Genomic DNA, 26,789 nt, shown 5'->3' with positions numbered 1-26,789 from the left:
CCTTAAATAATACCATACCTCACACCCATCATGTGAAAATATAACATCCATGACGAAATAGAGCATGAAATACAGAATCACACGTTTCAAGAAATGAACACAACATAGCTAAAACAATAAGTCAGAACACTGACAAGGAAGAGTGACAGTGACACGCTACGTGTAGAGTCTAGCAGGGCAAGGACTTATTATATATTCATTGCCTGGGTGAGGCCACAAAAAAAATGTTTCCACCTTGTTATGCATTTAAAAGAAACATTTCATCACCCTCCAGGTAGAACTCTTAGATCACTTCTTTCAAAATGTACTGCAAACCTAGTCACATGCTTTTCTTCTGGAATTTTCTATTTCTCTGGTAAGTGAACTGTAACTTTTTATAAATAACATAGCATAAAGAAAATATTTTGGGATTTGCTTACTTTTATCTCAATGTAATGAATGAGATAAAACTATGACTTTTTATTTTAGGATTACTGAAACTGGAAAAGTTATATAAATAAGCAATTCAGTAATTTACAATTTTTTATACTGCATTATTTTGAACTGTGATGCCAAGTTGGCTTTCTTCCATGGGCTCCCCATATTTGTAATCATGGTCATAGTGCGATGTCTTAAATTTTGTTCTTGTTTGTCCTCATTACATAATATAACAGATTACTACCACCTGAAGGATTATTTTTATGCTAAGCTGGCATTGATTTGCTTAGGCAGCTCCCACCACGTGCAGATGGTGGAGACTTCAGCCCCTGGCTGCTGATACACAGCATTACATTTCAAATGAGGTACAATTATGTACTTATGGTGATAATTCTCATAAAACCTCCAGTAAAGTATTCTTATTTTGCATCTGTGCATATGTTAGAAATCGTAGAATAAAATTAGGGAATAATTTTATAGAGGACTCTTCACCAGGTCATCTGAAGATTTAGTTTTATAGTGAGCAAAAAAGAGGATTCAACAGGAACCCTGTCCACTTTGGAGAGAGCATTTCATTCAAAACACTGTTTACTCACCTGTAAAAAAGCTGTTTTCCATTCATCACCTGGACATATTTGAACCAGATTATAAACTCCTCTCAAGTCCAGCTTGGTAAAAAAAAATCTGACAGTATGGAATGTTTCAAATAATTCAAGTGAGAGGTATCTATTTTGAATGGGGAAGGCAATTAAGGCTCTATATTCCACACAAGATCAAAGACCTCCATCTTTCTTGCTTACAAAGAAACGTGGTGTACCAGCAGGTGAAGTCAAAGGACAAATAAAACTCTGGTGACTTTACATGTCTCAATATTAAAAATGACTGAGAACTATTATTTAATATGATGTCACCTTAAAGCAGACTAAGACTATCATTGTCATTTTAAATATTTACCTTGGTTAAACTATATATCTACTAAGCCATGGAGTTTATCTCAAATTTCTATCTAATCACATTATATTTTAATGTATTCCTAGTTATATGTCCGCTTCAGAAGCAGAGGAAACAAATGAACTCCCAGGGTTTCAAAATCTCACAAAAAACTACAACAAATACCTGCGGCCAAAGTTGAATGGTAAGTATCATTTTTAAATATTAATTTCCCGTTATTCTACCAAAACCTTTTGGGCACAAATTCCCCTGTGCCACTTACTTTCATGTTGGCCCTTTCTTTTATAAAACAATGAGAAAAAAGGACATTACTACTGGAGACACACAGATTTGGAAGGAACATCAATCGCAAAATCAAAAATCCTATTCTTTATTATTATTCATTCAATAGGAAAACACAACCTATCCGAGTCTTCATTAAATACACTTGTGAAATATTATGAAACTCATTTCTTAAAATACTGTAAATATGCTTGTGAAATAAAGAGAAAGGTAAAAAAAATGTAAAATGTATAATTAAAATAAAAGAGTCCCTATCCTTATAATTAAAAATATTCAATAAGAACTTCTTATATATAATCATTAAGTTTGATGGCCCGAATATATTAATTTATATGATATTATCACATATAGCTTTATCATAGCTAGATATTTAGTAAATCATAGAAATATATTTATTGCAGTGTAATGTTTAACCAAATGTTCTCAGATTTATCAGCAGCTCACTATATGTTTCATAGGAGGGTATTTTCTCTGCCTTTATTTATAGATCCCCAAAAAATGGATCTTTTAAATGCACAATATGAGGTGTGCCACCGTTAATTCAAGTAATGGCACAGTTACTTGCAATGTTAAAAATCTAATCTTAATTTTATGGTTTAGCAGCCACTGGGTCTTTCTCAAATCCAATTGCATATTTCTACCAATTATTAGATCTTTCAGACATATTGTGTAATGTCTCAATTTATTTGTGTAATTACATTATTTTTTTATTTTCACTTTATTGATGTTAAGTCTCCAACCCACAATTACCTCAGAGTATTTCAATGTTCCTATTTATTTATTTACAAGTTTATTTAACGCTACACACTTCATACTTCACACTGATTGGTATGCATTTATTTAATTTGTATCACTTTCAATCAAAGCCCCAGTTCTTATAGCTTAAATATCAGAATGTGTCTATTCCTCAGTGGTTATTACTGTTACAATATGAAAAGCTCAGCTTGTTATTCCGTTCCATATTTAACACTAAAATTATTTACACTGTGACATTCCTTTAATATCATCCTTTTAAATGCTTGCTGCCTATTAGTTATTGCTCTTACATCCCTCAGTCCACACTGATTGATTAATTCACTGTCTGCTGTTTGTTCACTACTGGTGTCTCATTTGAAGTCATTCACTATACTCTCTCTATGATCTACATTGATTGCTTTTCTTTCACCCCCTTTAGTTATTTTTTTACTGATAATTTATCATTTTATTGATTGAATTTACTCTGACTATTTTCTCTGGCTCACTATTATATTGCATTTCAATGATTTCTACAATGGGTCCTTCTGTGCTAACATTCATCCCTTATTCAAGCTAATCTCACATGTTCCCTCACTATAACCTACATATGTATCGCAAGGGTCCTTTTTCAGATCAGATGTATGTAAAGATAAATATGAGTAGACTTCTCCATTGGCTCTAAATATTACCATCCATGTTTTGTACCTTTGTGAATTTTTATTAACATGCTGTATTTATAAATGTATAAAGTCATATATAATTCTGTTTTATACAAATATAATGTGTCACTATTTAGCCATTTAAAATGTTTAGAGGCATGTTTTCTATATCTGGGTTATTTTTATGAAATGGTTAATATGTCATTTATATAGCAATTCTGCACACATTTTTTTGGCAATATAAATTTATCTATTATTTGTATTTATCAAGTGTTATGGAAAATACTCAGTGCTGTAATTTTTAACTAAATCATAGAAAAATCAGATTATCTGTTGGGGAAAAGCAAGGATGACAGTTAACTTTTGGATTAAGTATCATAAGGGTTATTTATGTCATCTAGTTGCATAACTGTAAAGCTCTGCATAAAAAAATAATACTGAATAAGTATTGTCATGTTGGTTCAGCACAAGTTACCAATTCCTGAAATGATGCAAATTTAACAAATCAGAAAGGCATCATTTCTAAAGTTACCATTTTGCTACAAGATTGTTTAGGGAAAGTGTTTTTTGATTTGTGCTGCTATATTTTTTTCCCCTCCATCTAATACTGTCAGAAGTGATGGTTTATGGCCATAGCTGTGATTGGTTTGGACTTTCCTGATGGAATTATTAAAAATATTAAGAGATGATGACTGATAATTTACAATTTGCACTTCACAGTTGACATCAGATGCAACTTCAGTCCCAAAATGAGCAGTATGTACATCACCATCGCTCTCATTGATATTATAAGAATGGGAAACAATGCTAGATATACAATTATCAAGTTAACTTGTATTTTTGAATAAGTCATCATCTGGTTTGGCAGTTGTTACATGGAATGCTATGATGCCTTTCCATATGTTGGATCATGGTCAATGTTCTGAGCTTTGTTGCATGGTCATTGGCCCTTTGTGCTCATACTACATACACCATGGCCATGTTGTCAATAACAAGCTGAAAAAAAAGACTAAACTACTGTTTCTGGCTTGTAATGGTGACTGACCTTTTTGTAAATTTATGGTTTTTACAGTTTATTTAAAAGGTTTACAAACCATTTTTGAAATTTAGGTATTTGTGATGTAAAATCTATAATTAAGATAAACCATGCCAGAGCATTTTCCTTTAATGTGACCTTGCAACCCACAAAATGCAAGTGAAAAACTAATAGACAATTTTTATGAAAAAGAAGTGAAAATAAAAAAAAAACTTACAATACCATGGGTGCATAGGTATATACCCATAAACGAATTCTTTGTGGAAGCACCTTTAGCATTGAGCCTTTTTGAATAAGTCTGTATCAACTTTGCATGCCTGGACTTTGCAACTATATCCCACACTTCCCTGCAAAATAGTTCAAGGCTCATCACATTGCAAAGGATCTCCTGGTAACAGCCCACTTTAGGTCATTCCACAGGTTTTCAATGGGACTGAGGCCTGAGCTCTTACTGGAGCAATCCAAGACTTTGATATTCCATTTCTGAAGACACTCCTTGGTTAACTGGGATGTGTGCTCCGGATCCTTATCATGTTAGAAGAAGAAATTTCTCTTCATCTTCAGTTTTCTGCAAACTGCAGAAACAGCAGGTTTCTCGCCAAAATATCTTGATATTTGGAGCTATTTACTATGTCGCCTATCCTGACTAGAGTTCATGTCCCAGCTGAAGAGTACCAGTCCCAAAGCACAACACACCATGCTTCACTGTAGGCATGGTGTTCTTTCGGGAATGAGCAGTGTTGTCATTGAGACAAACATGTCTTTCAGAATTAAAGCCAAAAAGTTCAACCTTGGTCTCATCAGACCATAAGACATTTTACCACATGGTGTGGGGTGATTAGATGTATTTTTTCCAAAATACAGATGGGCTTGGCTGTTCTTTTTTGTGAGAAATGGCTTCTGTCTTGCCACTCTACCCCATAGCCTAGACATGTACAGCATATAGGAGATTGTTTTCACATGCAGGGTATAACCAGTTCCTAACAAAAACACCTGCACCACCTGTAATGTTGCCATAGGACTCTTGGTAGCCTCCCTGATGTGTATTCTCCTTGTCCTGTCCTCAAGTTTTGTGGATATCCTAATCTCAGCAATGTCACTGTTGTGCCACATTATCTCCACTTATTGATGATAATCTTGATGGTACATGTAATGCCTTTGAAATTCTTCCAACAATGAGAACTCAAGGATATTTTGAAGGCTCCTTGTGGACCATGGTTATCCCAGTAGGATGCATCCAAGATAACTGCAAGGAAATCCTACAGGAATTGTGTTACATTTAATCATGATTTTGAATGTAATTGGATAACTCAGATCACAGTTACAGCTCCATTATGAAAGCTTGTCCACATTTATCCAACCAGGGTTTTGTATGCTTTTTTGTTTTCACTTATTTTTCCTATTTTTTTTTCCTATTAATTTTTTTGTATGGTCACATTAAAGGTAGAAAAAGGTATGACATGGTTTTTCTTTATTTCTTGCAGTACTACAAGTGCCAGCATCCACATGGGTGGCAGTGCATATAAACACATATAGTGCCTCAAGTGTGCATTTCAAGTGTTTGACCAGTAATAAAAATAATTAATAGTGTTGCCCGATTGATCTAAGGAATACATTAATGTTGCCCCCTTTGATCTATCTAAGTCATTAAATTATTGTACCTCCATTTATCAAACTAATAAATTAATAGTGCCCCCATTGATTACATATTAAAATGATAGTAACCCCATTGATCTAAGTGATAAAGTAATAGTACCCCCCATTGATCATAATGATTAATTTATACTAAAGAATCATAATGCTCCTTTAGTATAAATTAATCGTTAGTATTGCTACATTAATATAGTATTTTGATGCCATATTTTTTTTCTGTAGTATAGTTTCCTAATAAATACTTACCTGGAATCTTCTTCTTGTCTTGATCCAACGTGATCCAATGTTTTTTCCTAGAACAACTTTAACAAAATGAATACCGGTGAGGCTGTAAGTTCCTTTTATAAGGCTATAGACATGTGGCATTTCTTAATCTTTTTTGATTGGCTTCATTCCTTGCAGCGTGCTTGACCTAATTCAGCAGAGGGTGTAACTTTGGTTGAATTTGAACTTATACACAAATTTGTTTGGTAAGTGCTACATTTTTGTTAAATTCAGAATCAGCCAAATCCATTTGTCCAGCTTTATTCAACATCAATTTTAGAGAAATGGCTCCATCTTGTGGCATTTTTTCATAACTGACAATAATGCAGTCAGGGGGCCTTATTCAATAAGGTTAGTAAGGCAAAAAAAGAGTTTTTCTCCTGGATAAACCATGTTACACTGCAAGGGGAGCAAATTTAGTTTATTTTGCACATGAGTTAAATACTTGCATCTTTTTCATGTAGCACACAAATAAATACCTGATAGCTTTTTTTACACTGAAATTTAAAGATAACATGCCCTACTCAAACTATAAATCTGTTTTAAATTTACATCCCCCTTCAATGCAACATGGTTTTGTCATGGTGCAAACTTACACCTTTTTGTAGTGGATTCTAGTTGTCAACCAAGATTATCGCTAGTGGGATAAAGGTGCAGATTCTAATGAACCTCCTGGTATTCAGTGGGGAACCCCGCAAGATTTTTTTGGCAGGGTGTTCACAAGTCAAAGCCCTCATATGTGCATTGGTACTTGCGGAAATAATATTAGAGAAAGCTTGGAGTACAATCTTATTGCAGAAAAATGGTCAAACAAACCCAAGTGAAATGCATGGAAGGAGCACAGAGGAAGACTGGTTAAATTACCTGAGGGATGCTATACAGGAGCACAGGAGTATAGGTCTGGAACACAGGAGCCCAAAAAATATAAAATGTAGGAGTAAAAAGCAAGCTTTATATTCTGCCACTGACAAGTGTTCAGAGTCCCTTTTAAATAGAGCATGATTGAGTTTATTGTGTCACTGATGTCAGTTGACCACAATTTGAAAACTAGAGAGAGGCGTGATCAAGCGCTAAACCATAGGAGCGAGGAGATCAGCATAGCGACAATGTTGCTGCTAAGAAACAATAACATACTAAACTGTTTCAACAATCTAGAATTCTGTTATAAGGAACTTTGGTGATAATTTCATACATTTAAGTTCCTTCATTACTTCATAAATCATACAAAGGCAACAAAGGTTAGAATGCAAGGTCTCTCCATTATAATGGGGAAGCTATAAAGCTGGTTACTGGATAAAATACTGGAAGGTCAATACATACTGTCCTTACCAACTCCTGAACAGGTTATGAAATTATCAGAGCTGCAATACTCAGTGTGTAACCAAGGTTACAAAGGTAATGTGAAGCTGCTGTGACTAAATGGAAGCAGAACAGTAATTAAGGAAAGGGGACATGTCAAGGATGAGAGAATAAACTTCAGCTCCATTCATCTCTACATTTCAGTGCAGGTACACTGGGAAGAACTGCCATCCTTTGGCATGTTAGGTCCATTTTTTTGGCATGGCAGAGAAGGTTTCTTCCAGAGGCTTATGAAACATATTTTGTTCAGTGGATTGTTCACGTTTTTGTTTGAGTTAATTATGAAGCTTTTTTAAATTATGTACAGTACTTTATTTTTCACAAATAAAGATAAACATATACATAATTTTTTTGCTAAGGAAAATAAAAACATATTCCCACTACTCTATAACCAATATATTTGCCAATTCTTTATACTCATGCAGAGTAATACGCCCCCAGTCAAGAAAGGGTAAAATATTCCTGTTGAGTGATAACAAAAGGATTTAGGAAAATGGATTTTCTACTTTGTGAGGGGATTTCTGAAGTTACAAAATTCAACTCTAATTGATTGCTAAATACAGTCAAAAAGTGGCATGTATGTAAGGGTTGGGTACAACCTGTCGACGCTGCACCTATCAACAGTCAAAATGTTAACAGGTTCAGTGTGTAAAATAATGACATTGAGGGGCATATTCAAAAGTAACGTGACTTGCGCACTATTACCGTCATTATGGTAATAGTGCACGTAAATACCGTTATTACGGTACCTTTCAGGTTGGATTTCAGCTCGCGGTTCAGGGAGCTGCGAGCTGAAATGCGGCTTAGTATTACCGTAATAACGGTAATACTTTTAACGCCACTGGGAAACTCAACAATTGAATATGCTCCTGAGACTGTTGCCAGCAATACAGCTACTGGACCTGCCAGCAATACAACTATCTGACCTGCCGGCATAATACAGTAAATACAATAAACAAAATAAATAAGCTGTCAATACATAAAGAAAAAAACAGCGCCCCACACCCTCTTCCAAACAACTTAACCCTGGTGCTGCCATCCTAGCATGGTACTAGCAAAATCAGGGGACAAAATGCATGGGGGCCCACTGATTTTACCGGTACCAGCACTATGCTTAGCCAGCCAGGGTTCATGACACTATAGCAGGGGAACCCACAATGTTGGGTCTCCCTGCCATAATGACAACCAATCCCAGGCTGGTCAGCAGGTGTCTGGATTCCACCATTTTGCCTTGGTGCACTACAGGTCCCAGCTAGCCCAGGCTGCCATTAACAGTTTGGGCATGCTGCTGCTTGTAGTGCTACAATACCCATGTCCATAAAGAACAATACCAAAAACAACCACATCCTCAATCCTGCAGTTTAAAAAATAAATAAATAATAATCCAGAGGATCCTTGCTTGGCAAAATGGAAAGCTCCCATCATGTAATGAAATATTTGCAGCCACAAGGCTATTTATAGCAGGGATTTCCCATGCCCTGTGAGATGAGGCTCAGTCATCTTAACGCATTGGGATGCTGGGCAGTTGCCCAAGGGCCTCACAAGCATAGGGGCCACATAGGCTTGCCAACTTTTCAGTATATTATTCTGGGATTTATCTCTGCTGTACAGCATGTTTTTTAATGTTTAAATATCATCATCATCATCATCATCATCATTTATTTATATAGCGCCAACATATTCCGTAGCGCTTTACAATTGGGGACAAACATAATAAACTAATAAACAAACTGGGTAAAAAAGACAAAGAGGTGAGAAGGCCCTGCTCGCAAGCTTACAATCTATGGGACAATGGGAGATTGACACATGAGGTTAAGTATACATTTTGCATCTTGGCTCAGCCAGACTGCAAAGGTAAGGTGACTCATAAGCTAAATGATCCTGTCACACAACAATGTTGGTCAGGGTGTACTTGTCTTGTGTGAAATTGTGTAACAGGCTAAAGGTAGTGAGGTTAAGAGGGTGGTTGAGGAATATTATAAGCTTGTCTGAATAGGTAGGCTTTCAGAGAACGCTTGAAATTTTGTAGACCAGAGGAGAGTCTTATTGTGCGAGGGAGAGAGTTCCATAGAGTGGGTGCAGCCCGAAAAAAGTCCTGTAACCGGGAATGGGAGGATGTAATGAGGGTGGATGAGAGACGCAGATCTTTTGCAGAACGGAGTTGCCGAGTTGGGAGATATTTTGAGACAAGAGAGGAGATGTATGTTGGTGCAGCTTTGTTGATGGCCTTGTAGGTTAGTAAAAGTATTTTATATTGGATTCGGTAGAAGACAGGCAGCCAGTGTAGAGACATACAGAGTGATTCAACCGAGGAATAGCTATTTGCAAGGAAAATCAGTCTTGCCGCAGCATGCAAAATAGATTTTAGGGGTTTGAGTCTGTTTTTGGGAAGACCAGTAAGGAGGGAATTGTTTGAGATACCAATAAATATAAGCTTAATTTTATCGATAATTTACACTTTTATACACTGTTTGCCCAGGGGCAAATAATGCTGTTAAGAGGGCCCTGCACTGAGGTCATAGGAAATCCCCATGAATCAATAAGTCTATTGTGTGTAATGGCTCATTACGCACGCCAGACCAATTGATAACATGGGATGTATGCCCTATTTGTATACAAAATATAATAATGTAATGAAGTATGATATGCACAAGACAGAATAGTGTATTGACAGTGTTATTAATAAATGTAAAGTTGCATTTGCTATTTAAAATGTAATTAAATATAAACACAAATACGAATTAATTTCAGTTATATTAGATGCAAACATCTATTGTTTTGATTTTAACAGTCAAATGCGAATTGCCAATTGATATAATTAGAGAGCAATACTAATGAATGAAGTACTATAAACTAGAAGTGTAAATCTGCAATCAGTTAATCAGAAGCAATTAGCTAGTGCTGCTGATTGTTATCATCATCATGTCTCATTGCACCAGCCCTACAGCACCCACAAGGGATACACCTTCCGACAGTTGTATATGCATCTGTGTACACTTCAGTTGCAATTATGATGACATGCACTTAATATGCTCAGCCTACGTTGACCTTCCCCATTCCTCCCCATTGTTCTATTATAGTCGCAATGAATCATAAGTTTAAGAAATAATAAAATCTGCATATGCATGTATGCATACACGTTTTTGGTTCACATGTGCAGTACTGAAATGCATATTTTATGGAAAAAATACTGATCGCTCTATGCATCAAACTACGATGAGCCAGAAGTTAACTCCGTTAAATGGCCATCGCAGAATGCATCAAGGGCTTATTACAGAAGAAAGCAAAGATTTCTCCTGCCATACCCACTTAACGCTTGTCTTCGCCGTCCCCATATATTAATATGGGAACTGCGAAGTTCTGCAATGCATGAAGCTTTGATAAGCTTTGCATTGCTCAGAAAGGTAACACCATCTTAGGATGGCTTTGCCTGTCTTTTCCTATGGGATTCTGCTGAAGCCTCTCCTGCTTTGCAGAATCCGTTATAGTGGAAGTTCTTAGCGCATGCGCACATTACTTCCTCCTTTCACTGACAGCGCTAGGCTGCCGGTAAATAGGAAAAAAAGATCGCAGCAGAGGGATCACTTCACCGAGGCTCCCAGAGTAGCCCCGGCATAATTCATTCCAGTGCTGCCTAAATATGCCTCACTGCGATGTGCAGCTATGCATATTTAGTGGCACTGCAGTGTAATGAAGCATAGACCCCTAAGGCCTTAGTATTTTTGGAAACCATTGCGATACAATGTGTTTCCTTAAAGCTTTACAGCAAGTTACACAAATGGCTGCGTTATGGGGCTGGTATCCAAATCCAAACGCAAAAAATTGAAAAACATTTGCAGTGCATTACTAAGCCATGTCTATTAAAAGATAAATGTCTAAAACACTACAATCATTGCATTTAGTTAAGATAACATTGTTTTGAAAGCTATCACTTTTACAGTATAGCTTCTAAAATGATTTTATAATACAATAAGGTATGTCATTAGTATGTACTTTTGTTTTCTTCAGAAAAGCCAGTCGAAATAGCAGTAACTCTGGAAGTTGCAAACATTGCTTCTGTTTCAGAAGAAAACATGGTAAGCAATTCTTTTTTTTTTATCAGTTCCTTGTGCTTTTCATCACATTATAGTATATATTATTATTACCATTGTTTATAAAGGAGAAATTTATTCTGTGGCAATGTACAAGTTGGAAACACAGTAGAATGTGATAGCCTAAAATGCATTTTATATATGGACCATTGGCGGTACAGCATGTACTGTTCCTGAAGACAGGTGGAACATTAGAAGAAAAATGTGTTTCTTGTAGAACAAAAATATGTGCTCTGAGGTTATGGAAAGTGGAAAGGGCAAGCCTTCTTTCATTCAGGACATTGAGACCCCTAACATTTAGAATTAAGGAGTGCTCTGTGTACTACTGTGACAATGAAAAATGGCCAGTGGGGAGACACAGGGTGGAGATAGTGAGAAAAGGAATGGGATAGAAAAAGGTTGGAGGGAAAAAGAAACAGAACTAACCTGAGGAATTGGACGACAGTATTTGTTGCAGAGGGGAGGTGCAGCACAATGTTTAACAGGTGGGGGGTGGCTAATGTCACTACCAAACAAGCAACACACTCAAAAACAGTAAAATAGTATAATTTTTCAAATACAACCAGAACAAATAGGTATTATAACAATATATAACACTATTTTCATATATTTAAATTGTGCAAATATAAACTAACTTATTGTAAATTGGAAGTCTCCCATGCATTAAACAAACTGAAGGGTATAAAATGGGCACATACCTAAATGTACAAGTCTGTTCTTACTAGTCTAAGCGGTAAGCAGTACAACATATGGCACAGACCAGTCCTGTGCAATATACTTATCTTACCTCAGATGAAAAGCACGATCAGATCTAAGCTGGGTTTAGACTAAATCAACCTTTCCCAACCTCAATTCACTTTGAATGTGTGGAGGTACTGGACTTGATAGGGATATTCCATTCTTCCAGGAGCCTCTAGAGAGGAGACCACATATGTAGACCCTTCATGCTTGATGAGGCGTTTCACAGGAAAAGCCCATCTGTAAGGAATTCCACTAGCAAATTTTTCTTATTAATCGTCAAAAAGTTCCGAAATTAGCTGAATGTCTAATAGGATTTACGCATTATCATTACTCCTCACTGCTCTGAGAATATTATCCTTGATATGGGAAAAGATACCGTACGGTGAGATGAATTTCCAACCCTGGGTTAATATCCAGGTCTTTTTGTAACATAGGTTCCTTCTGGATGGTGACAGGAGAAGAAGATTATTTTTGCTTGTTATCCCTATTGCTAGGGGAGGCCCTTTACCACTTGGGACTTGTGGCTGGAAATGCTTGATTTATGATTTTTTTTTAAAGCATAGTGGAGAGGTATCTATGCAAAACATTAGAAGTTTAATCTGATGCACAGGTTGAATGCTATGTTTCAGAAAACTTTGCATGGTTTGTGAAACCAGTTTAACTGTTCAAGACCATACTGAGAAAATAGCAGAGTAGTATAACTCGTATGAAGTTGCAGGTAAGGAATGTATCCAATTGTCTAGCACTTATATAAGGGATATTTCTAAAGAGTGCCATGTAAGTAAGTGTCCAGGACAGTTGAAAAATCTTCCTTGAGTAGTTGGTTTACTGAGACATGAGTTATATTGGATTAGCTAGGATGTGTTAGAATAACATATAATATTAGAGAATTGCTGAAAAATGAATCCAGCATAAGCAAACAGTAAAGTATGATGGGCTGCAAAATGCAGAGAAACCACAAGATGGCATAAGGTCTCACTCAGGAAACATTCTGCAAAATAATATCAGAATGAAGGATAATCTGTTCATTAAAGAGTGACAGCAAGTATAAATGGAACTAAATGCTAATAGCCCCACAGACTATGATAGACTACTTAACGTGAAATAATGTATTGTTTTGCTGAATTAGTGGTCTGATGAAATAAAATGGAGGCCCTCTCTTTACAATTATAATGCAGTGTACATGTTGGCCAAAAACAATGTAACAAAATAATAAAAACAAAACAGACTCCAGCACTGTTGCAGTACTCTGCTCTTGTAGGCAGTAGGATATGAGTTAGGCAGTTGCCTCAATCCAAGCAGGATTTAAAGGAGCACTATAACAATGTACTATACTTTGGGGGCCCAGCTGTATAGCATCCGTTTTTAGGGGTGGACTGTGAGCAGTGAGCAGTGAGTGGGGCCTATAGTGGTATAGCAATATGCAACTTCATTAAGATACTCACAGTACAGTGACACTTCCGATGTGGCTGCTTATGCTTGGACAGTGCAGGGAATTCGTGGAGGCAGAACTGTTTCGGGATGGCAGCAACTTGAGTGTTTCAGGTACACCAGTAAGAAAATAATCCTACCCATAGCATCAGACCTGTTCAAGCAACAGGATTAATCACTGGATCCTGCCAGACGTTGACAGGAACACCACCCTGGGTGAATAGCAAGAGGGGTCTACGCGGCACCCTATTAAAGCTTGTAGTTTCCAAGCCAGTACAACTCAAGACCCCATTCTCCAGGGGAAAGAACGGTTCTTTGAGAGGTGCCACCGCTGATAAATGTCTGGTGTTCCAATGTTTGTAGGGATCTCTATCCTCAGAGAGGTATGAGCAATCAATTTGGAGTGTCGGGTCTCATTGTTGGGCCCAAGAGGGGTAGGCCTAGGTCACATCCTCATCTGTCGGTGGAAAGTTCACGAGTGGGTCTCTATCAAAGAAGCCCTGAAGGTGGTAATGGTGACAATCTGTAGTGATATTGAAGAATGGAGAAGCAGGGTAACTAATATTTGCAGGCTTTACATTGTGTCTTGCAGAGATTTAGTGAGATGCGACTGAACAGTATGGCCTCCTATCCAAGCCTCCAAACCACAGAAGTCTTACCAATAGACTTTAGTTACATTCATATATACACACAGTTGTCTATATAAGTACAATATATAAGTATATATAGACAAATGTGTCTTCTTGCTATTTTCTTATTCTAGTGAAATGTTATAACTACACAACCAGTGATGACAACTAAGCAGTTTATTATTTGTATTAACAGGATTACACAGCCACAATATTTTTGCGTCAGCGCTGGACAGATGAACGTCTGATGTTTGAAGGCAATAAAAGCATTACTTTGGATCCTAGACTTGTACAATTGCTTTGGGTCCCAGATACATACATTGTAGATTCCAAGAAATCCTTCTTACATGATATTACTGTGGAAAACCGTCTCATTCGACTATTTTCCAATGGAACTGTATTATATGCAATCAGGTACCATAAGCATTCCTAAATGTTAAGTGATAGGGAAAAAAAATTCTAAGGATATGTTTAGCATATTTAAACATATTTGACAGGTCAAGGTATTTGATCATATTAGTATAAAAATGTATATGGTTTTTGCAACTCAAGTTCCAATCTACACTTTGAGCTACACTTGCTCCTCTTGCTCCCTTTGTATATTGTCATGCAACACCAAATCACCACAAGTAAGACTCCTAGCTGTAATTCACCTAGGAACACACTGATCCAACAAGCTATACCCATCATAAGGAGCACAATTTTGTGCCTCTGCAGTCTCTACCATCTAAACCATGGTGAAATAGGCTCATTACCTAAAAAGGCATTTGCTCTGTGTGGGTCTGCAGTTACCTTTAAAGGGTAACTCCCCTGAAAATGAAATTGCCTGAATAAAATCATTATCCTAGGTATTGCAAATTCTAAATTGTAACTCCTGATTCTTGAAATAAGTCTTCTGCCTAAAACTAACTTATGAAACTTTAAAAACACACTGTTTGACTGGATTACATAATGAGGGTATGTTAATTAGAAAAGGAATTAAAATTGCAATTTCGGACAGAAACCTATTTGAAGTATCAGATGTTATTGTATTAACGGTACCTTGGCTAATGATTTCATTTAGGCAAAATCATTTTATTTAGTATGAATGGGTTCTAACTTAGTGATTACATATGTCACACATTCCTAAACAGTTCAGAAATCTCTGTCCTGCCACATAGTACTTTACAAATTGTGATCCTTTTCATTCTGAACTCTGGTTATTCTCTTGACCACATTGTCTGGGTGTGCTTACAAGCTTCTTGCTTTTTCATATAAGTCATTCCACCTATTGCTGGGTATGTTGATATTCCATACAATACACTGCATTACACTTTAAAGCTATAGAATTATGTTTTCATTTTATCTAGTATTACCAATAAAAGTTTTCACAACCAATTATTTATTTATTAATCATTATCATGTTGTTACAATATATTAACACATTTCTTCTATTTAGAATAACTACAACTGTGGCTTGCAATATGGATCTGACAAAATACCCCATGGATAGACAGACATGCAAACTACAGCTAGAGAGCTGTAAGTATCTGATCCATTTTACATATTATTGAGTTATTACTGAGTTATTAATCAGTGTAATATTAGCAATAATTTGAAAACACAATTCTTAATGTCTGATGAGAAGTGCAGTAAAAAAAAAAGGATTTTTATACTTACTATAAATCCCTTTTTTCTGATTTCATCTGGGGGACACTGATACCATGGTGTTGTAGCTGGGGAGTGTGGATTTGGCACTTAACTAGGTAAACTGTGTCTTCTGACAGACTCCTCCCCTCTGCAACCCCCTGGAGCTAGTCAGTATAATTCTAAATCCCTCAAGGAAAGGGAGTCAAACAACCAAGAAGCAAACAGCAGAAGAAAAGAGAGGAGGGAACGCAGTGTCGCCAGATGGAATCAGAGAAAGGGATTTATCGTAAGTTTAAAAATCTTTTTTTTTCTTTCTTCCTATCTGGGGGACACTGCTACCAATGGACTTACAAAAGCAGCCCCCCTAAGTGAGGGACTGTCCTGCATGCCCAGCTCGTAGCACGCTACAGCCGAAGCTAGCATCTGAGGACGCAAACTCACTGAACTGATAAAATTTGGTGAATGTATGGACTGAGGACCATGAGCGGCCGCTCAGCATAGCTGATCAGCCGAGGCCCCATTCCACGCAGCCCAGGAAGCCCCCACAGATCTGGTGGAGTGTGCCGTAATGTGGGTAGGTACAGTCCGGTCTGCCCTAAGATACACCTGTTTTATTATAAAGGTAAGCCATTTAGCAATGGTCTGCTTGGAAGCTGGCCAGCCTTTTTTCCGGGAATCGACTAGGACAAAAAGAGAGTCCGTACGCCGGATGTCCGAAGTTCTTTGAGCATAAATACGAAATGCCTTGACCATGTCTAAATATTCTAAGGTGGAACCTGCGGAAGCATCTTGGAACACTGGCACCATTATTTCCTGAGTAATGTGAGATCCGGAAACTACTTTCGGTAGAAAGGAAGGGAAAGTCTGAAACACTTCTGGATGGAGCTACCATTCCCCTGGCATTGCTGTGTGACGACTTAGGAAGTCGGCTTCCCAATTTAGAATGTCTGTAATGAATACGGCTGACAGAGATGTGAAGAACTGTTCTCCCCAGGCAAATATCTGGACTGATATGCCCATTGCCTTTCTACTCCTTCTTGACTCTTCCACCATCTAAGAGATAGATGAGCCTCTGGGGACAACAGTATCCTCTGGTGTTCCAAGTGGAGAGATGAACCTGACCACTTCTCTAGGAGATCCTCCTGGAAGCACCTCGACTGAAACCTTCCATAGGTGATCGTCTGGAAGGTCGAGACCATCTTTTCCAGTAACCTCATGCAAAAAAGCATGGAAGGTTTGTTACTGTCTAGGACCTTGGTCACTAGGTCTTTTAGCAGCAAATCTTATCCTGTGGAAGGAAAATTTTCTGTCTTCTGGTGTCCATTATAAGACTTAAGAAAATCATCCCCTGGACAGGTATTAACTGCAACTTCTGGACGTTTATCAACCAATTGTGAAGCTGCAGGGTCTCTAAAGTGAGGTGTAAATGGTGACAAAGAAGCTGATCTGAGAGGGCTTTGATCAGAAAGTTGAGATAGGGCACTATGCTCACACCCATAGATAGGAGGCAGGCAGCCATTAGTGCCATGATTTTTGTAAATACCCTGGGCGCTGTGGCCAGGTCAAAAGGAAGCACCCTGAATTGGTAATGGGCCGCTCCTGCCATGTAGCGGAGCAATGGCTGGTGTCCCTCCCATATAGGTACATGCAGATATGCGTCCTGAATATCTATGGACACCAGGAATTCTCCCTCCTCCAACCCATTTATCACTGAACGAAGAGACTCCATTCGAAAGCGGTCTATTCTCAGGTGTAGATTTAGAGACTTCAGGTTCAAAATAGGATGGAAGGAAGACCAAACAGAGATTTCAGTAGAATCCCTGGCGTCTCTGATTCTCTGGGACCGGGCAGACTACTCCCGCTGAAATAAGAGAATCTACACATTGCAACATTGCTTGCCTTCTGTTGTGGCCGAGGAGCAAGAAAGTTGCAAAGAACCGATGAGGGGCCTGAACTAAAAGATCTATGATATATCCCCTTGCCATGATACCCAGGGATCTGGAGAGGATTTTATCCACTGCTCTGGATAAACGCCCCCTGCAGCTGAGAGGAGAGGAGGGCGAGAGTCAGACTGCCAGCTTCCCCGGAAGTCTGGCCTGGCGCCTGCTACCAGCTGAGGAACTTCCTCTATGAGAGAGACCTCTAAACCATGAAGGCCTACTTCTGCTTGTCTGGCCTCTAAAAGCGGGCCCTCCACGAAAAGGCTGGTGAAAGGTGCTAAACCTCAGAGTACGAGGCTTTATCACATTCACAGGAAGGGAAGTACTCTTCCCCCCTGTCGCCTGGGAGATAAAGTTATCTTACTCTGGTCCAAAAAGTACAGAGCCCAAAAAAAGAAGGGCCTCCAAGGCCCTTTTCGATTCTGCGTCAGCTTTCCAGGACCAAAGTCAGAGAGTTCTTCTAGCAGCTACCGCAGTAGCTGACATTAAAGATGACAAGGATGCTGCATTCTGCGCTGCCACATACAGATACTCTGCAGCTTCCTTCAGGTGTAAGGCCAGGGAAAGAGGGTCCAACACCTGCAATCCCCCTGCTAGACGGTCAGCCCATGTTTCCATCACTCTAGCAACACATGCAGAAGATATAATGGGTCTAAAGGAGGCTCCCGCTATACCATAAATGGATTTTAAAAATCCTTCCACTTTACGATCAGTGACATCCTAAAGATTGGCGGTGCCCGGAACTGGCAGAGTAGTCTGGCGCACCAGTTTAAGCCACCATTGTATCCACTCTAGGAAACTGTTACCAGTGTGCTATGTCATCTGGCTACAATGGGTACGGGGACAGAAACCTACGTGTAACCACCATTTTGCGATCAGGCGAGACAAGGCCGATTAAGCAATCTCCCTTAATTCCGAAGAAGGGGTGAAATAAATTATGGGTTTTTTAATCACTTTGAATAACCCGTGGTTAACTGGTCTCGTCAATGTCTACGATATCTAAGGCTCGCCGAACTGCCAGAACCAGATCCTCATCACCTTGGTTTCTATTAGAGTCATCGAGGTCTAAGACCTGTGTCTGGAAATCTGACTCATGCAGAAGTGTCCCATCCTCCTCTGATAAGGCCTCAGAGTCAGAAACCGAGAAGACAGGATGGCTCACTTTGTGTCTTTTGTACCTAGACCCCGATGGTCCAGGGTAGTCTAAAAAACAGTTTAATTTATCTTTACATATCGCTAACTAAAGCACTGGACCAGGCCGGTTCCCCCTGGGAAAGGCCCGAAGGAGCCAATGAGGATGGAAGGCCACTTGGATCTACACCTGCATTCTCCTCTTGTTAAGACAATACTGCCGTTTGGGCTATCCCAACTAACGAGGTAGAGGGGAGTTACTCTACTATAGTCCCTTTTGGACGGCACAAAAAATGCACCAGAGAGTCTACAGATTGTTGCAAGGACATTGCCCACTTCGGTTCCTCAATGGCTATAGAAGCCGAAATCTGAGACTGCACGGCCTGGGACCCTGCATCACAGCCCATGCAGAGGGTCCCCGGGTCCTGTTGTCCCATAGGTAATTTTATTTTACATTTTGAACAATTATAGAACTTAGCTGGTAGATTTTCCTTTATCAGACATGATTACTGAATAGGAGTAGAAAGTATAGCATACAATCACACAGGTATAGATTAACCCCTAAGAATACTGCTAATCCCTGACAAAAATATTAAACACATAAACTATCATTTGTATAGTAAACTGCAATATTGCTATATAATTTCTGAAATTAAAAAAGGTTCTTAGCCTACATTTTGATCACATTGTAAATGTCTATATATAGATAGGGAGAGTGGCAAGTGTAAGAGGGGGCGTCACTGCAGCCCCGTCCCTTGTGACTATTCCTGGCATTGCATGGCAGTTGTGGGGCTTAACTATGCAAGTAATGTCATTAAGCCCTGCCTCTGATCGCGATCCAAGAGAGTGCTTGCTCTTCAGGGAATCTTGGAGGATTCCCCAATTTGAGAGCCCCCCAGACATATCAGGAGAGTAGACAAGTATGATGTTGAGATATATCTCTCTATATATATATAGAGAGAGAGAAAGATTGATTATGATGCCGATTTTGATGAATTTTTTCCTTTCTTCCTAGGGGGCTATAATATTAAAGATCTTGTCTATACCTGGATGAGAGGAAATGATTCAATACGTGGTATGGATACTTTGCAACTTGCACAATACACAGTTGAAAGATATTACACTAAAGTCTCCACTGGAAATGATGAAACTGGTAAAGCTTGTTATATTCTCTTAAACACACTTTTGTTTTCTACATGCAAATCAAATTAAGTTGTATATACAATTTTTGTTTGGAATAATAGGACATAGTAAAAGAGCAAATGAACATTTTCTTGAGAATACAATGCATATGGTACATACAGTATTAAAAAGGAGTAAAGACAGCAGGTGGAGACATATCCTAACTATTGCAATGGAATGGTGCAATAGATGAAATGTGTCATTAAAGGAAAATGGAAAGTTTAAACCATATCCTTTAGCCTTAAATTATTTCACATTTATCAGTACTCCAGCAGGTGCAGTATTATATAGTACATAGCTCTTATAAAAATGTGGCCACAGGCCAATGTACCTATTTTGCAACAATAAGCATGTATAACAATATGCAAGTTAATTGTTACATATAGCAAGTTGAATTTTCATATTTATTCAGATAAAGTCAATGGGCCTACATCATTAAGGAGAGCAAAGCAAAAAAGGAGTAAGTTTGCTTCTGGATAAACCATGTTACAATGCAAGGGATGCAAATTAGTTTATTATTTTGCACATAAGTAAAATACTGGTTGCCTTTTCATGTTTCACACAAATACTTGCTTTATTTTTACACTAAAATCTAAAGTTGATCTTGCTGCCATACCCCAACTATAAATCTATCCACATATTTTAAATTAACCTCCCCCTCCAATGCAATATAGTTTTGCCAAGGTACAAATTTACTCCTTTTTTATGCTTTGCTCTCCTTAATGACTCAGGCCTAATATGAATTATAAAATAATGTGGAACGATGGCTCCAGTATAATAAACAGTTTATATGGGGTATAGTGTTTAATTGTGATCTTTATTAAGCAATATTTTCTTCTCTAAAGGTACTTACCCTAGGCTTACTTTAAATTTTGTGCTCAAAAGAAACATTATCTACTTCATTTTGGAAACCTATGTCCCTGCTTCGTTATTGGTTGTCCTATCATGGATATCTTTTTGGATTTCCAGAACTTCTGTTCCTGCAAGGACATGCTTTGGTAAGATAGTGAATAATGCATAAAAACCAGAATAGATGTAAACATATTCTACTATTTCATATTCTACACCTTTATATTTTTAAACATTTTGATAACTGTTTTTTCTTATAAATGTTATCATTATATGAAAAATAATTTTAAAAGGGGAGTTCATCCAGACATATACAATGGTAGTTATCAACAAAGATGGCTAAGAACATTTTATGGAACTCTATTATTAGTAAGAAAACAGTGGATATCCTCTGGTTTGTTGTATGTTTTATTTACAAAACAATATCAAACCTTGAAAACAAGATTATTTTAAAATGTTAATATCTTTAAATCAACTTTTTTTGTTGCTGAGATGTTCATATGCTATAAGCTGCAGTTTTTTAAAAATAAACTTTAGTTGCTTTTCAGTAATATCTCTGCACAAATGGAACACAGCTAATTTTATTTAGTAATTAACAGTATTGTCATGCCATATTTAGAATAACTTATTTAGAACATAATTTTGACAATTATCAGAATTATATTTGAACCCACATTTGATACATACACGTTTAGTGTGATTGTTATCATTTGGTACTCTACTGTGGCAGTAAATGGGCATTCACAACTTAATCTAAGAACCTCATATTTATTTAAGATACTATATTGTATCTTAATATTACAGTCTAATGCACACATGTTTGTTATTTGTATGTATTTAGTGTGTAAAGTGTGCTCCTACATTTTGTCCTTTAAAAATTATACATATTTTTTTTTCTCTTTGGAAATCCCTAATTTACTATATTATTAGCTATTACACAGTATATAATTCAATATGCATGATTCAAACTAACATTACTTTCATTACTTAGCACATTTTTTTGCTATTTCATTTCAGGGGTCACAACTGTTTTAGCCATGACCACAATTTTGATGGGTTCTCGGTCAACTTTTCCTACTGCCAACTGTTTTATAAAAGCCATTGATGTTTACCTTGCAATCTGCTTCAGTTTTGTTTTTGGTGCACTAGTGGAATATGCAATTGCTCATTATTGCACTGAACAATACAGTGCTATAAACACAAGTGAAAAAAAGGTAGGATAAACTTAAAATAAACTTAAAATAACTTTGTAACTATTGTATTCATATAATGGTAATTGTAGTAATTGCAGTAGAAAGAGATTAAATACAAATGGAGCAAGATTTGTCTAGACAAGCAGCATGATTTGGTGTCTAATTGACATACAGTATATGGGCCTTATTCATTAAGAAAAGTAAGGCAAAAAAAGAGTAACTTTGCACCTTGGCAAAACCATATTGAATTAGAGGGGGAGATAAATTTAAAATGTGATGGCAGATTTATAGTTGGGGTAGGGAATGTCCTATATCACCTTTACATTTTAGTGTAAAAATAAAGCTATCAAGTATTTGTGTGCTACATGAAAAAACAGCCAGTATTTAACTATTAATAAACTAATTTGCAACCCTTGAATTGTAACATGGTTTGCCCAGGAGAAGATTTATTCCTTATTTTTGCCTTGTTTTCCTTAATGAATCAGGCTGTGCAGACCATGCAGCATTAACCACACACTATCACAAACTTCAATGTGAGTGTGGCATTACTAGATTCACATTGCAAAATTGGTAGACTCCATAAAAGGCACCCAGTCACGTCACGAACGGAACCCGCTCCACCTGTCTGGTACAGTATACTGCCCAGAAAAAATTACACAAATAATAAAAATCACCTACAAGATATGTGATTATGTATTGGCTTAAGGCCACATAAATTGATCTCTGAGGTAGTTTGTTTGTAATCAAAGATAGATGTTATGTTAATCCTTATAACGTGATTTTTTAATGAATACTGAAGTGATGACAATATCACTATAATGAAGAAACTATGTTAATTGCACGTTGTCTGACACAGCATTTTAAAACATGGAGGACAATTTATCAGGGACTGGAGTAGAGTATGGCTAACCACAAGTTTTTGCATTTGTAATATCATTGCACCACAATTTAAGAGGATGGTGGGTTTGCAAAGATACACAAAAATTGGCTGAACAATGAGAAGTAATAAAGGCAAAATTAGTGGATAATGTGTATCCCATAGGCACAAACAGCATAATATATGTATTCTATCTGGAACAGGGAAAAGGTGCAAAACAAAACCAAGGGAAAGAGTTCCTAATATTTACGTCAGGGCTGTTTAATTGGCAACCCTCTAACTGAATGCATCACTCCAGAAAAAATAATCTATTATATAATATACAATAATATATACAATACGCAACACAATTTACAGATATATCAAGTGTTAAAAAGATACCTGGTATGTCACAACAAATTGCATTGTTTTTGAATTACAATTTCGTTCAAAATCCATAACCAGCAGATAATGCCACACAGTCTGGGCTGATTCCCAATAAAACATGGGGGAAGTGAGCATTGGGTCCTCCTGCTAAAGTGGAAACCAGCGCACAGACTGGGCCAGTCACACTATAAATGGGAAACTCACAGCATTGGGTCCACTACAAAAATGCAAAGCTGAAAACATTTGAGAAATGGGCATCAGGAAAAAATTAGCAGACCCACCTCTAAAAAACTACCAGTTCCTTGATAAACAGCACTGCTGCTCTTCCCAACACAGCCTGGTTGTGGATGCCAGGGTAATGGTTGAAAAAAAAAATGTGACCATAGAGTGTACAAAGATCCTACCTCTATTAATCTAGTATATAACAATTAGTATATAAAACATAAAATCAAGGGTTGCAATTATTTTATTTAATACAAATTCTTAAAAAACTTATTTCATGACATATTCCATTGGGAATATTATTGCTTGGTAAACCCTAGGGAATAAACTAAAAGAAAGCATATTAAATTATATAAAATTTTCACTACAAGTACTCTGCACACACTGAGAGTGCCCCGGCCAATCCTTCACCTTTCAACCAATCACAATCAGCTTTCCCATGCTAACCACTTTTGATTGGCTAGTGTGTGGCCTTCTTAATATAAAATCACTGTTTTAAAGAAGGGGCAAGGGCAAGGTGTAAAAGAAAAAAAAAAGCGTCAATCAACAAGTACTTCAAATGTATTGTGCAGCTATAGATCCAAATGGTTATCCAGTAAGAATCCAAAATGCAGACAATACATATATGGAAAGGATTCTCTACACACACAGTCCTTAAAAATTGTGCCCATCATTTTCAGTATTTTCAGTATATACAGCAATATATCATAAAAAACTCTCAATTAGAACATAGTTATTTATGGCTATGCTTTTGGTGTAAATTACATCTGACTCAACATAGGTGTTCAGATTTGTTTTATTTTTTAATGCCATGTAAAATAATAACGATGATGATGATAATAATAATAATAATAGATTGCATAGATTTCCAAAGTGCAAAACAGGCTGACTTACATTGCTGATCTAAATGTGTTCTTAAACTTGAGTTTCAACAGTAAAGATGTTTTATAGAAAGTGCATGTATTGCAATACAATTTTAAATTCTAAATGCCTTCAATCCTATCTATCACTTGCTTAATGTGAAAAAGAGCGTAAAATAAGCAGTTAAACATTTGCAAGAAAGTAACATTAATTTACTGATGGTGGTGGGCCAAAAGAACACAAATAAGCAGTGTGGCTATAGATAACAAAGCTCCCATCATGTGTTCTGGTTTTCCCTTTTTGTAATCTAAGATGTTTAACTCACAAGCTTTGTTTTTCAAAAATTCATACTGTGATGTACCCAAATCAACAGGATATACAGAAAGAGGTTCTGATAACCTTGTGTAGCTTATTTGGAAGCTATAAGAAAGTAAGAAGTAGATGTTATGGACTAAGTAAACTTCGGGACACATAGGTGTCCCTGTCCTTTTTATTTCAGAATTATAAGAGCCCTAGACATGGGCAGATTAAACTTGCAAATAGGTCACAATATTGTTAGCAATTGCCAATCTACCAAAAAATATTATACATTTCTGTTTGTTTTAAGTAAGCACATAAGTGTGTACACAGGTGTCCAAGCGTGAATTAATATATACAGTTTTGCAATGCCTAAGCCTATTACTGACCTCAGTGCACCTTAATATGTTTTTCTATTTTAAGAAAGGGGTTAAAAATAAAGATTTGCAGTACAGAGAAAAAAGTCAGTATTACTAAAGCTCACAGGCATACTTGATTAAAAACAAGTAAGTCACGATACAGATTCGGGTACTCAATTGACATATAGTCAAACACATTTATAATTGAAAATATAGCTGTTACATATATTATATGTGTGTGTGTATATATATATATATATATATATATATATATATATATATATTTATATATATATATATATATATATATATATATATATATACATAGTATCCGCAAAGCTATATGAAATTGAATAAATGTCTGACTGGAGCAAATCAACAAATGGAGGAGTTTACTAGCAATCAGTGTTGGATTGGGGCAGTAAGAGCCCACCATCATCATCATTTATTTAAATAGCACCAGCAAATTCCGTAACGCTTTACAATTGGGAACAAACATTAATAAAACATTACTGGGTAATACATACAGACAGAGAGGTAAGAGAACCCAGCTCGCAAGCTTACAATCTATGATCCATGTATCCACCAGCAGTTCCAGTTACAAGAACCCACTGTTATATATTTAATATCATATATACACAATAGTATACAATGTGGACTTAATTGTTTTTTTCCTTTTATGATATCAGATGACAACATTTTTTCTAGTGCATTCTTTCTAATGAATTTGTTGTAGGTGCCCATTTAGGCTTAATGCTCACTGAAAGATCCCCTGATATTTTTCATTGCCAGTCCAAGCCTAGTATCATTCGAGTTGTTGATCAGATAAATAATGAAACGCAGGCAACTGTAAATACAATTTATTAAGTTGAGTCAACTTTGTTTATCTGATCGAAGTGACCAAAGTAACATTTCTTTTACACTCTTTGCTTTTGCTCTATTTTAGAATCTATCTGAAGGTCGAGAAGATAATGTTGTCATCCCTATCAACGAAGCTTCAAAAGAACTGAGTAGAAAAGACAGCCAAATAGAAAATATTGTGGTTGAAAGAAAGACTGATCCAAATAAATTAAAAACAAATATAAAATTCACATTTTGGCTGAAAATCAGAGAAAAATTAGACACGTTTGTTGATTTTTTCACAGTGAAAAACCCTGAAAACATTGATCGTTATTCAAGAATAGCTTTTCCTCTAGTATTTTTGGTCATTAATCTATTCTACTGGTGTTACTACCTCTATTTTTAACATACTTGTTTAATACATTTGAAGATTATGTGATCGTTATAGATGCACAGACTAAAATATATTTTTCATTACATGAACAGTATTTTTCTACTCATATATTAATTTAAATGATATATTTTTATTTTTAAATAAAATTACAAAGTGTTGTTTTTTTCTATAGACTGAAATAAACTCCATTAAACAATTTGTATGGTGCCTATTACTGAGTCTGAAGGATTGCTATAATTTTACTGCAAGTTATATAAGAGCCATGTTTTAATATAAGAGAATCAAACAATTTTAAAATATATCAAACATAAAATGTTTTCTTCTAAGCATATTTTTCTAATCAAGCAGACAGTTAATTTTAAGAGTAAACAGTGGTGTGAATTATAAAACAAAATGGAGAA

General features: G+C 36.7%; 1 protein-coding gene across 1 annotated transcript; it reads left to right on the top strand.

Annotated features, from left to right (window-relative positions):
• The first annotated feature begins 262 nt into the window (after window positions 1–262).
• On the top strand, window positions 263–26,508 carry GABRP (gamma-aminobutyric acid type A receptor subunit pi). The gene is made up of 9 exons (XM_075209800.1): window positions 263–355; window positions 1,455–1,552; window positions 11,365–11,432; window positions 14,445–14,662; window positions 15,687–15,769; window positions 19,964–20,101; window positions 20,976–21,128; window positions 21,997–22,193; window positions 26,101–26,508. The coding sequence occupies exons 1-9, from the start codon at window positions 303–305 to the stop codon at window positions 26,398–26,400; spliced, it is 1,308 nt and encodes a 435-aa protein (XP_075065901.1). The 5' UTR covers window positions 263–302; the 3' UTR covers window positions 26,401–26,508.
• The last annotated feature ends 281 nt before the right edge of the window (window positions 26,509–26,789 follow it).

The sequence above is a fragment of the Mixophyes fleayi genome, chromosome 4, assembly GCF_038048845.1.
Source record: "Mixophyes fleayi isolate aMixFle1 chromosome 4, aMixFle1.hap1, whole genome shotgun sequence".
NCBI classification, from domain to species: Eukaryota; Metazoa; Chordata; class Amphibia; order Anura; family Limnodynastidae; genus Mixophyes; species Mixophyes fleayi.
Note: the sequence above shows the minus strand (reverse complement) of the source record. Positions and strands in the feature narration are given on the sequence as shown.

Coding starts and splice junctions, on each gene's coding strand:
- GABRP (XM_075209800.1), top strand. CDS start 303: ATGTACTGCAAACCTAGTCACATGCTTTTCTTCTGGAATTTTCTATTT. Junction 14,663..15,686: donor ACTGTATTATATGCAATCAG/GTACCATAAGCA, acceptor TCTTCTATTTAG/AATAACTACAACTGTGGCTT. Junction 21,129..21,996: donor TCCTGCAAGGACATGCTTTG/GTAAGATAGTGA, acceptor ATTTCATTTCAG/GGGTCACAACTGTTTTAGCC.